This window comes from Neomonachus schauinslandi, chromosome 3 (assembly GCF_002201575.2).
Source record: "Neomonachus schauinslandi chromosome 3, ASM220157v2, whole genome shotgun sequence".
NCBI lineage: Eukaryota > Metazoa > Chordata > Mammalia > Carnivora > Phocidae > Neomonachus > Neomonachus schauinslandi.
The window spans coordinates 100,766,172-100,779,461 of record NC_058405.1 but is presented as its reverse complement, the minus strand read 5'-3'; the positions used below and the strand labels follow the sequence as shown (position 1 = coordinate 100,779,461).

At 46.1% G+C, this 13,290-nt stretch overlaps 1 protein-coding gene across 1 annotated transcript in view; it reads left to right on the top strand.

Annotated features, from left to right (window-relative positions):
* LCT (lactase) overlaps nt 1-13,290 on the top strand; it is a 50,129-nt gene that overhangs the window by 9,454 nt on the left and 27,385 nt on the right. Inside the window, exons 2-5 of the mRNA XM_021695865.2 lie at nt 91-170; nt 2,718-2,801; nt 6,434-6,536; nt 9,969-10,047. Coding sequence (XP_021551540.1) covers nt 91-170; nt 2,718-2,801; nt 6,434-6,536; nt 9,969-10,047 — 346 coding nt within the window. The remainder of the gene's footprint in view (nt 1-90; nt 171-2,717; nt 2,802-6,433; nt 6,537-9,968; nt 10,048-13,290) is intronic.

Sequence of the window (13,290 nt, the reverse complement as noted above, 5' to 3'; positions counted from 1 at the left end):
AACACGGAACAGGAAAAGAGTCCCCACGCAGCTTCCGTGGTCCCAGTCCTGCCTCGCTCACCTGCAGCTGGTTCCTCTGGTTGGTTTTAGGTGGAAAGCTCTCTGTGGTCCTGCGAGCTGTCGCCGCTTCGGAGCTCCTGCTGGAACCATCCGCATCTTTGCTTGCCAAGGTGATGACAGTCGCCCCAAGTAGTATTTGTAACATCTGAGGAAAGTTGTGATTTTAATTTTAGAGCACAAGAGAAGTTTTCATCTGTCAGCTTGACATTTTTGTAAGTGCCTCTTCTGAGTGTGGTCCATTCTCTAGATTCATGTTTACAAACAAAATCTCATTTGTTGCAGCCCAAGCTTTTGTCTATGCAAAAAAGTCCAACACCTCTGTGTGCTCTGATTTTTTAGTCCGAGTCCAAAATGGCTTATTAGAGGAGAGGCCAGTTTGTAGCAAAACAGATACAAGGAAGAGTAAAGGGTTTTGTTTTTTAAGTAATGTGCTCCCTGGAGTACCATCTTGGTTCCTGCCTCCTCTAAACATAACTTTTTAACTACAATTTTAATAAGAAAAGTTTAAAAAAAAATCTGAGAATTAAACAGCTTTGGCCTCTAAGCTTGGCTGCTGGGCAGTGTGGAAAGTCATCAGACAAAATAGCTGATTTCTGTAGTTCTGTGGCATTCGACAGGGTGCTGTATAGATAGCATGGTGCTGGATGACAGACACGAGTGTCTCCATGTCCATGGAGGCTCCGTGGGTCAGGGTCCAGCCCTCAGATTTACCAGCTCAGGAACTTAAAATGCAGATGTGATAAGGTTCTGAATAACCAGCTCCGAGGCTGAATGTATGGCCAGAATGCCATCTAAATTAATTTACAAGGGGTAATAACCGCTATCGGTCATGAACCCAGAAGACCAAAGTGCTGATCACAAAAGTGCTTGTTGAGCAATAGCCTTTGAACTGGTCTCTTTGCCCCAGTCCATGCCACCCAGGGCTTCTGGATTTTCCAAGAGCACAGTCTTTATCAGTTCCCTACTGGGAAGCTACACTCAGTGCTCACTCTGAGACTTTGAAATGCATCGCATGGATGGTGGTGATGGTGGCTCAATAATGTGAATGCACCTAATGACACTGAACTTGCTAAATTTTATGTAATGTGTATTTTGCCACAGATTGCAAGAATTGGTGCAAATTCCTCAGGGCCTTCCAGAGTGTGGCTCACTTGGGCTGTCTTGCTCGCTCTCAGGTCGCCCCTCCTGTTTTTCCCAGTGTGTATGCTATGCTTTCTTCCTGCTCACTTGCATGGGCACTCATGTGAGTTTCCTATCCTAGCCTTGCTCAAATCTCTTTCAATAAAATTCTACCCATTTACAACATACATGCGCATATGCTCTCCATCAGGAGGCCTCATTTAATAATACTCCCTTGCTCAACCTGATGTGCTCTCTCCACTTGAAACACTTAGCCCTTTATTTAGACCAGCACTTCCCAAGCCTTGTGAATCAGAACCACCTGGAGAGCTAGTAAGGCACATAAGGGCCATGGCTTAATGTGGAGGGACCGTCCTGGGTCTTCATAGGCTTCCCCAGTTCCCAGGTGAGTTTGAAGACCACTGGTGTGGACTTTGCTTATCACATTTCTAACTCCGTGTTTTTTCATGTCACTGGTGCATTTGCTAACACTCTATTAATTGGTAAGCTTCTGTGGTTCTTACTCTTTAAATGCGAATCCTCATCTGCTGCACTGAGCACAGTGATTTTTAGGGTGGGGAACTCAACGACTGTTGAGTTGTACAGAACTCAACAGACCAAAGTAAGAGCTGAGAGGGTGAGGGGAGAAGGGTTGGAGTGATACTCAGGAAAGTGGAGCAAGGTGTGGACTATTTGGTAAACACTGATGACGACTTGATTAGGAAAGCCAGAGGGAACCACTGGTGAGTCAGTTATCGAAGGTCCACAAGGCCCTGGGTTGTCATCGGATGCCGTTATCCAGGGTCTTTGTCCTGAAAGAACAGATCATCTGTGGAGGAGAGATGACAGGTGATAATCTAGTCCTGATAAGGATAGAATGACTTCTGAGAAAGGCAGAGAGGGAATCCCAGTGGTATCTTTATGGGTTTACTCTGCGAATCTGAAGTTCTTAGAATGTATGCAGGGTGGTATGTCCAGGACCGTGAGAGCTGTGTTCTCCAATACTATGGGCCAAGCTAGGGTCCACTAGGGCAGACCTTAATCTGTGGCCTGACAGTAGCCAGTGACTATAGCGTACAATTAAAAACGATCCCCCAAATCCCAGTAGGGCCTGGAGAGATCCCTGAGGGTCCTGTGGGTGTCTGAGGGCTCCACTCTCTCCATCCTGGCAAAATGGGAGGGCTGCTGACCAGGGCAGCTCTGGCCTCAGACTCCCTTAGTGCTCACCTGTTTGGTGGGAGCCCACAATTTCTGGCATACAGTACTTCATTCATTCACTCATTTAATCATATACATTGATCAAGCACTTACTGTATGCCAAGCACTTTGCTAAGTCTCTGGTGATGTATTCCCAATAGAACATCCCACACACACATTCTCATGCTGTCCCAGCTTGTCCTCTGCCTGCTTTTCCCTTGGAAAATCTCACTTCAGAGTATCAGTTTAGGAATAGGAGGAGAAAGAAAAAAGGCTATTTCTGAACAGTAGTTTGCCTTGAAATTGCTTACGTTCTAACAACCCTATTTATTTATTTCTAGGGCACTGTCGATTTCCTCTCTCTTGATTTGTCTTATGAATGCCAAAGTGAAGCAAGTTTGCCACAGAAGCTGAGTAAATTGCAGGTAATTTGAGCCATTTCCTATATTGGTGATGAATGGAGAAGGTTCCCAACAGCATGGTAGATATTTAATGGCCTGGCTGATGGGTAAACTGAGCTTGCCCCCACAGTTGGCAGAGATATAGAGTTGCACTGGGGGAGATCGCCCTTGAATGCATTGCTGGAGAACATCGGGGCGGGGGTGGTGGTCAGGCAGTCTTCCCTGGAAGGGATCAGGAGGGTTATCATGTTAAATATTTACGTGATCTCTTGTGTAGAAATCTGAGAATTGAAATTTCAGTGTTCTTTCTAAGATTTAAGAAGGAATTTCATGGACAGTGGTCATAGTTATACAACAGCGTGAATGGACTTAAGGCCACTGAACTATACACGTGAAAATGGTTACAGTGGTAAATTGTGTGTGTATTTCCCCACAACTGGGAAAAAAAAAAAAGACATTTCACACCCAGGTCTGCTAAATCAGAGGCCAGCTCTGGGAACCTTCCTGTAACCTTAGGCCCTTTCTTCCTGTTCCCAGTATTGTTTTCCTCGAGGGTAATGATTGTGACTAGTTAGAGAAAGTATGTTGGTTGCCACCTACCTACCTGTTAGCTTTCTCCCCTGTGCTTGGTCACTGCTGAGCAACTTCCTTGAGGACGACAAACTCCAAATTCCCTGGAGTCCTGACTATTCCCTCCACCTCCTGACAGGGTAGAACGGATTGTACCTTCCGAGTCCTAGCAGCATTTCCATACTTACCCCTGAAGAGCTACCTTCTCACAGGCCTCTCTGGGGATGCCTGGTCACCAGCATTCACCCGTGCCTTCCTGTTGCTCTTGCAGGGGTGGGCACAAAGCCGCTCCCCTCTTCTTTCTGCCCTTTGCCTCCTGGTTTGGAATCCCAGCATCCCCACCACCAAGCCGGATGGATTGTTAGAGGAATTATCTGTTGAAAGGCCAAGCTCCTCAGTGTCAAACCCTCAGTGCTGCAGCTAGGTGGACTCTCCATTCGACCTGAGGCTGGAAGCTGGAAATGGACAAATTAGCGTCAGTCCCACCCCTGGGGTCTGTGGGTTTCCTGCTGCCCCTTGTAGGCACCACCGCTTTTATTATCTACAAGTAATAGGATCTCATAAAGCCAGCAGATGCAGTTGCAAGACATTTGAGTGATAGCTGCTGTGATTTTCGTGGCTGCTCTGTGCCCAGCACCATGTGGGGCACTTTATCCTCACAATATTTCTCCCCTCACAGCAGACCCCAGCACGTAAGAAACATAACCAAGGTCAGACACTAGGTGGGGAGCAGAACTGGGATTGGAAGCAGGCTTTCTTGTGACACCACACTGCCTCTCCAAAACAAAAGTAATTCCAAGGTGTTGGGGACATTATAATGAGAGTGGCGTTTTTGAAAATCACATATAATTTTAGTTTTTGTAAATATATATATATATATATATTTTTTTTTTTTTTTTAGTAAATATCTTTTTACCTGAACCCAAATTGCCTTGACCCAGAGCCTGCCCTGGTGGGCTTGCTAGCCAGATTTCTGGTCCTTCAGCGGCACTTAAGTAGTGTCTTCAAGACCTTCCGATGCCTGTGATAACTAAATCTGTCTTTTATCATCCTTAAGGAAGTCAACCAGCTGAGCTTGTTGCTCAGTTAATGGGTTCAGACAAAGCTGACATTTTAAAACTGTCAGGGTTATGCAGACGCAGCATGCTTCGGAGAGCCCATCAACAGAGCTTGGGCTTAATTTCTGCTTAAGGATGTGGTTTATCGGGTTTCCTTTCTTATATCAAAACATTTTCAAGAAGACTTGCTCCCACCAGTGCCTGCATACAGCTGTGAACCCTCAGTCAATAGCTGGCCAGCCAAACAGTAAAACCTTCCCTGGACAAACTTGGCAGCCATTGATTATGCCCTGCTGCGATTCTTTGTTCCTTTTATTTCCTTAGGTAGGAATTAAATTCCAGATGTTGCACGTGACAGCTCAGAGGCAAGCCCCAGAGATTCAGGATGACCACCCCGATCACCAGCTATGAGGAGAGAACCGAGCTGGAGAGGAGACTGTCCCTCTCTGCGGTCGTCGGTTACGAGCCTGTGGCATTCCCACACAGTTAGCACCCCCAGGACAGGAAGAACAGCTGAGTTCTCCCCGGGAACCCGAATCACACCACCACAGCTTCCTTCCCAGCATACCTACCGTCCCTCCTCAGCCCAGCCTCCCTGCGTCCTCCTGGGGCTGCAGGGAAGATAAGGCAGGGCAGCGAGGAGCAGGTGCCCGCTCCTTTCCCGTTTCCCTCCACCCTCCCCAGAGCACTTCCCTGTCCCTCTCTGAGCCTCAGGGACCCTCAGCTGCTGCACCTCCCACCAGCACACCGGTGTTTTAGGGCTGGAGGGCATCCTCAGGCCCAGCACCTCCATAAAGAGCCACAGCACTTCTGAATTCTGCAGGAGGTCCATGAGCAGCCTCCCATATCGTCTTAGCAGGAAAGGCTCTGCTCACCCAGGGAATTCTCCACCCAGCAGAAGGCTCCTCCAGCTCTCCCATCCTATGATATCACAGGCTGCCCCCACTGTGTATTGACCTTGCAGGAAAGAGAAAACCCTCTGTGTCCTTAATGGTTGGGCTTTCCCACACTGACCCAGCACAGGGAAAGGACAAGGGCTGTGTGTGAGCTGCAACTCTACTAATTGTGGTCCTGGGCCACTTAGCTTCTCAAAGCTGAAGGCACCTTATCTGTAAAGAAGGGACACTGTTGCGGGTGACTCAGAAAATAATGTGCCTGCCTTCTTTGGCAGTGGTGGGTATTGGTATCTCTCAGTGGCCTTTAGCCCCTCAGAGGAGGAAAAACTTGGTGTGGGGAAAATGACCAAACCCAGCCTCCCCAAAAAAGGTAATTTAAGGTGAAGTCAAACGACAGGTCAACCTACAAATGTTTCCTTCCACAGTGACATGGTTTAGAAATGGGAGAAAAGTCACACCTGTTCCATTTGAATGAGGACCACTCCTTTTAACTTTATATCATGGGAAATGTCAAATATATCCAAAGGTAGAAAGAAAAGTATCATGACGCCATCCCCAACTTCAAAAGCTGTTGACTCATGGCTGACCTTGTTCCATCTATTGCCTACCTTTCCCTTCTCAAGCCAGACTGGGGTTTTTTTGTTGTTGCTCTTGTTTTTAACTCACGACCCTGAGATCAAGACCTGAGTTGAGATCAAGAGACGGTCACCTAACAGACTGAGCCACCCAGGTGCCCCTCAAGCCAGATTGTTTTGAAGCAAACCCCAGACATTCATAAATACTGTTATGGTGACACCTGATTAAGTTTCTTGTAGTAACAAAGGCCCCTAACATGAGTGGATGGCCTTGTTCCTGGTCCCAACACTTAGTGACTTGTTCTAGGAGGAGCCTTGTAAGCATGTGGAACCTGTCTCTTTGTTGGGGGTCACTGGGGAGGGTGGCTAATGTTACTGAAAAGTGTAGACTGGTTTCCCTCAGGGTCTAGAGTCTGCTCCCTTTATTAATTGACCCGGCTAGAGAACATTTCCCAAACCAGAGTGTTTATAGCTTCTCATCTTGAAGATCTGTCCCTGTTATCAAAACACTTACTCTAGGCAGCTTCCGTTCACTTGCTGGCTTTGATCTTTTTCAGACTATTGAGCCAAAAGTGAAAATTTTCATCTTCAATCTGAGATTCCAGGACTGCCCTTCCACCAGGAAGAACTCAACCGGGCTGCTCTTCAGCCTTCTCGAGGGTGAGTGGACCATTGCTGGAGAGGTTTGTTTTTGTCCTTCCAAGTTTTTATTTTAATTCAAGTTAGCTAGCATTCAGTGTAGTATTGGTTTCAGGGGTAGAATTTAGTGATTCATTACTTACATAGAACACCCCGTGCTCATCACAAATGCCCTCCTTAATGCCCATCACCCATCTAGCCCACCCCCCCGCCTCCCCCCAGCAACCTGTTTGTTCTCTATAGTTAAGAGTCTTATGGTTTGGGGACTTCATCAAGATAAAAAGCTTTTGCAAAGCAAAGGAAACAGTCAACAAAACCAAAAGACAACCAACAGAATGGGAGAAGATATTTGCAAATGACATATCAGATAAAGGGCTAGTATCCAAAATCTATAAAGAACTCATCAAACTCAACACCCAAAGAACAAAGAATCCAATCAAGAAATGGGCAGAAGACAAGAACAGACATTTTTCCAAAGAAGACATCCAAATGGCCAACAGACACATGAAAAAGTGTTCAATATCGCTCGGCATCAGGGAAATCCAAATCAAAACCTCAATGAGATACCACCTCACACCAGTCAGAATGGCTAAAATTAACAAGTCAGGAAACGACAGATGTTGGCGGGGATGCGGAGAAAGGGGAACCCTCCTACACTGTTGGTGGGAATGCAAGCTGGTGCAGCCACTCTGGAAAACAGTATGGAGGTTCCTCAAAAAGTTGAAAATAGAGCTACCATATGATCCAGCAATTGCACTACTGGGTATTTACCCCAAAGATACAAAAGTAGGGATCCGAAGGGGTACGTGCACCCCAATGTTTATAGCAGCAATGTCCACAATAGCCAAACTGTGGAAAGAGCCAAGATGTCCATCAACAGATGAATGGATAAAGAAGAGGTGGTATATATATACAATGGAATATTATGCAGCCATCAAAAGGAATGAGATCTTGCCATTTGCAACGACGTGGATGGAACTGGAGGGTATTATGTTGAGTGAAATAAGTCAAACAGAGAAAGACATGTATCATATGATCTCACTGATATGAGGAATTCTTAATCTCAGGAAACAAACTGAGGGTTGCTGGAGTGGGGGGTGGGATGGGAGGGATGGGGTGACTGGGTGATAGACACTGGGGAGGGTATGTGCTCTGGTAAGCGCTGTGAATTGTGCAAGACTGTTGAATCTCAGATCTGTACCTCTGAAACAAATAATGCAATATATGTTAAGAAAAAAAAGAAGAAGAAGAAGAAGGTAGCGGGAGGGGAAGAATGAAGCGGGGGAAATCGGAGGGGTAGACGAACCATGAGAGACGATGGACTCTGAAAAACAAACAGGGTTCTAGGGGGAGGGGGGTGGGAGGATGGGTTAGCCTGGTGGTGGGTACTGAGGAGGGCACATTCTGCATGGAGCACTGGGTGTTATGCACAAACAATGAATCATGGAACACTTCATCTAAAACTAAGGATGTAATGTATGGGGATTAACATAAGAATAAAAAAAAAAAAGTCTTATGGTTTGCCCCTCTCTCTGTTTTTATCTTATTTTTCCTTCCCTTCCCCTATGTTCATCAGTTTTGTTTCTTAAATTCCACATATGAGTGAAATCGTATGGTATTTGTCTTTCTCTGACTGACTTATTTTGCTTAGCTTAGGCTAGTTCCAGCCACAATGTTGAAAATGATAAGATTTCATTCTTTTTGAGGGCTGAGTAATATTCCATTGCATATTTACACCACATCTTCTTTATGCACTCATCAGTTGATGGACATTTGGGCTCTGTCCATAATTTGGCTGTTGTTGATAGTACTGTTATAAACATGGAGGGGGCAGGTGCCCCTTCAAGTCACTATTTTTGTATCCTTTGAGTAAATACCTAGTAGTGCAATTGCTAGATTGTAGGGTATTTCTATCTTTAACTTTTTGAGGAACCTCCATACTGTTTTCCAGAGTGGCCGCACCAGCTTGCCTTCCCACCCACAGTGTAGGAGGGTTCCCCTTTTGCTGGAGAGGTTTTCAGTGACATTTGGTGCATTGGCTTGGGGAGTAGCAGTTTTAGAAGTCTGGGGTTCCAGTAAGAGGAGGGACCAGAAGAGGGCTGGTCTGAGAGCCCACGCCAGACAGGTTTAATGTCCCTTGCCTTTGTATTATTGGTCCCTTAGCTCCCATTGACTCAAGAAAGAAGACAGGTTCTGTACAAAAATGACAAAGATGCTTTGGTCTTGTGGAAATAAAGACCATCAGGCTTCCAGGTTCAGGTATAAGCATGGGCACTGCTCTGTGCCTGAGTGTCCCTTTTCATTACTGCTCCCTCCAAGATCTCTCACCTTTGCCCCTGCTCTGCTTACCCTTGCTGTTTTCCCCATTACCTCAGCTCACACGTGGCCCTGGTGGGCACCTCACTGAAACCTTCAGGTATAAGACCCACAGCTCATGGACCATCTTCTCTGTGTCTCTTAGTTCAAATTCATGAGAGTGAATCTGATTGGTGGGCCATGGATCAAGAGATCACTCAGGGTCCAATCACATCAAGGGAAAGGTGGATTGTGTTAAGGCATCAGGAGCTGAGAGCTACTAGGGAGGGGCAGGTTCCTGGGTGTCCTGATATTCATTCCAGTCGCCCTATAAGGCAGAGTATGGTAGAAGTCACTAGTGCCCTCTCTACTACCTGTAACCAGTGCTAAGCTAGCTTCAAAGACCTCATGACACTCATCCATAGATACAACTTAATAACCCTCACCCTAACTCACTTTTGATGGCATAATGATTTCTGTTCTTAAGTTCCACCCCTTTCTAAATGGCTAAAATGGTCAATTTATTGTTTATGCATAGTTCACGACAATTATAAAAAATTCCATCTCTTTCTGATGTTTGAGTTCTTTTTTTTTTTTTTTTAAAGATTTTATTTATTTATTTGAGAGAGAGCACATGAGAGGGGGGAGGGTCAGAGGGAGAAGCAGACTCTCTGCCAAGCAGGGAGCCCGATGCGGGACTCGATCCTGGGACTCCAGGATCATGACCTGAGCCAAAGGCAGTCGCTTAACCAACTGAGCCATCCAGGCGCCCTGTTTGAGTTCTTCTAAATCAGTTGTTCTCCATGTGTGGTCTTCAGACTAGCAGCATCAGCATCACCTGGGAACTTGGTAGATATTCAAATCCTTGAGCCCCACATCAGTGCACTGCTTCAGAAACTATGGGGTGGGCCCAGCAAGCTGTGTTTAACAAGCTCTGCAGGTGATTTGGATGCACACAGAAGTTTGAGAACCACTGTTCTAGGTACATGGAAATCACTCCTGAGCTCCTTACATCTTCGGCCTGTGGTATTTTCCAGGGGGCTTAGAATGATTGCTTGGAGCTTGCGTGTGTTGTATAAATAAGAAAACAATTGATGGGAGTCATGAATATTGTTGGTTGGGCTTCAGGGAGTGTTAATTAAACTTCTTCTTTTACAGCCATAAGTGAACACCAGGTTCTCACCATTGGGTTTGATCTTAATACGCTCCTAAGCTGTTCACGAAGTTCCAAGACAAGGTAATGTTAGATTTCCTGTTGAAATCTATTAAATAGCTGATATTTGAAGACTACTCTTTCACATGTGTACTCTCAGGGGACTGTTGTCATCTGCCTCTGACTGACTTATTTTGCTTAGCTTAGGTTAGTTCCAGCCACGATGTTGGCTCACTGCCTCTTGGCCAGTGATTTTTATCATGGTGAGAAATGAAGGCTCAGAGGGGAAGGCAGCCAGAGAGCCTGGCTCCCACTGCATCTGACTCTGGGCCCACGTGTTTCTGCATCTCACTTGTCACTCTGCACTTGGGAGCCTTGCATTTTGCCCAAGTGAGCACAGCAAGCTGAGCTGGGATTTGAACCCCTGCCTTCTAGTTTAAGATCTTGTTGCGGGTAGTGTGAGTTTGTGGAAGGCTGAGTTAAAGATAGATCTGACCGCCCCACTGAAGTCATGACCTGAGTGAGTGAGGTGAGTTCTCTGCACCTGTTTCCTCCTGTGAACTGTGAAACATCTTTCCCACAAGGAGACAGTGTAGGTTGGAGATTCAGCTGTTGCAGTGGGGCAGAAGCATAAATCAGTGGTGTTCTGAGAGGTTTTATTTAATTTTTTTTTAAGATTTATTTTTTTATTTTTATTTATTTATTTTTATTTTTTTTAAAGATTTTATTTTATTTGACATAGAGAGAGAGAGACAGCGAGAGAGGGAACACAAGCAGGGGGAGTGGGAGACGGAGAGCAGGCTCCCCGCTGAGCCGGGAGCCCGATGCGGGGCTCGATCCCAGGACCCTGGGATCATGACCTGAGCCGAAGGCAGCCGCTTAACGACTGAGCCACCCAGGAGCCCCTTAAGATTTATTTATTTTAGAGAGAGGGAGAGAGCAAGGGAGGAGGAGCAGAGGGAAATGGAGAGAGAGAAACCCAAGCGGACTCCACACTGAGCACAGAGCCCGATGTAGGGCTTGATCCCACAACCCATGAAATCACAACCTGAGCCAAAACCAAGAGTCAGATGCTTAACAGACTGTGCCACCCAGGGGCCTCTGAAAGGTTTTAATCTATGGTGGGGTTGCAAATAATTTCTTACTGAACAACTGAAGTAACAACATTTGTAAATGGCATATTTAAAAAAAAATTAGAGCAGGTTTGAGGTTACCCCCATAATGACACCCTCACACACTCATAATCTAATGTGCTTCTCAAGTGATTAAGACAAGATGGTGTGGAAACCAGCATGGGTTGTTCCCCAGAACCCTCGGCCTTCCATGGGTGTGTTACACGCATGAGCTTCATGCACCATGTTTGGACAAAGGACAAAGACCAGAAAGAATCATTGGGCTTCCCAGACTTTCAGCTAGAGCTCTCCTTGCCCTTCACCTTAGACTTTGCTAGGACAGCTCTGTCCAAAGTCCTACACTTCAGTTGCTACCACCTCTTTGTCCTTTTCCTCTTCCAGCACTTGTATATTTCATTCTGTTGTTCAATCCTCTCAACTCACTTCAAGCCAGCAGGTCAAATCAACAAGCCCGAAGCAGCTGCTACATGTAAGGCTTTGTCCTGGGAGTGTGAACGGTGGAAAGAGGAGACAGGTCAGAACTGCTCCCTTACCACACTTAGAGTCAGTAGAGGAGTGCTGGGCCACGTCTTTTCAGAAAATAAAACTCAACAGCCCATAAAAAAAGAAGGGTTGCCCTGAAAGCTCAGTGATTGCAAAACCACAAGACGTCATGTGACACCAGCTCTAAGGTTCTCCCTCTAAACCTTGGCCTGAAGCAAAGGTCCAATGCTGGCTAACATCAAACTAACAGCCAGGGGTCCTCACTCAGGTGGACATTGGTGGAGAGCCCACTGGGGGCAGGAGCAAGTGCGGGCGGCGGGTTTCCAACAGGATTAACGTGGTTTTCCCTTTGAGGATCTTAGACCTCAGCGGGGAGACAGAGAGGCCCACAAATGACTCTGACACCAGACTGTGGCAGGAAACACGGCACTGCTCCCCAGACAGGGGAGAAAGAGCGTTATCTGGGATGCTCTGAGGCAGCTGGGGGCCGGGGAGGGACAGCTGAAGGAGGGCTACCTGGAAGGCCTGGGCATAGGGATTGAGGCTTTGTGTGCTAAATCTCTTCCCAAGTTAGGCAAACCCAGGACTCCCAGCATTAAAACCTTTAGAGTAAATTGAGGGGCACCTTGCTGGCTCAGTCAGAAGAACACGTGACTCTTGATCTCAGGATTGTGAGTTCTAGCCCCATGTTGGGTGTAGAGATTACTTACATAAATAATTTTTAAACTTAAAAAAAAAAAGCCTTTAGAGCAAATTGTATTTTAGACAGGGGCTGTTTATTTCTTCAAGACCTCATTTTCTCCAAGCCAGGAGGACAGTCAGGGTCAGGAGGGTTGGGTCAGAGCAGCTGAGGCTCTTCACTGAGTGGGTGTCACCTGTGTCCCTGATTGTGCTCCAGAGACCTGCATATATTATGAATAATCCATAACTATAGATCATTTCACCCCTACTGCTGTTTTAGCAAATGTGTTAGTTGATGCTTCATAAAACAGAAGGTGCTTAGGTTTGGAAGACCCAGGTTTTGCTCCATGGGATGGAGGCCCCTCTGCAGAGTCCCTGTCATTTCTACCAGTTCTGTGCTCTGGGCCAACCTAGTACAAATGTCATCCTCTCTCCACATAATGGCCCTTGGACAGGAGATGCTCTTGTACTGCACCTCCTTGCACCCCCCACCCCCACCCCATGTATTTTCTTCCCCAGACCAAACACACCCACCTGCACAGACCCTTCCTCAAGGTTGTCCTCTGCTGGTGGAACTGCCACATGCTATTGAACTGTGCTTTCCAGCCTGCAGGCCAGGACTTGGAGATTGGGAAACCAATTTAGGGTTTGTTTTGAAATGTTAGAAAAAACTGTTTTATTTAAAAAAAAAATAAAAGAATGACAGAAGGAGAGAAATGGACTAAAAATAAAATAGAAAATAGACTGCATTCATGGCAGGATAGCATTTTTACATTGTTTTATTTCACATATATATTTATCTGAATATATATGAAATATTAAAAATATATAAATGTCTACACACAAATATAGTGATACCACAGACTGCTCAATGATTTGCAAACTGTGTGATCAAGGAGAAGTTCTCATTTAAAAGAAAATAAGAGGGGCGCCTGGGTGGCTCAGTCGTTAAGCATCTGCCTTTGGCTCAGGTCATGATCCCAGGGTCCTGGGGTCAAGCCCCGCATCGGGCTGCCTGCTCGACAGGAAG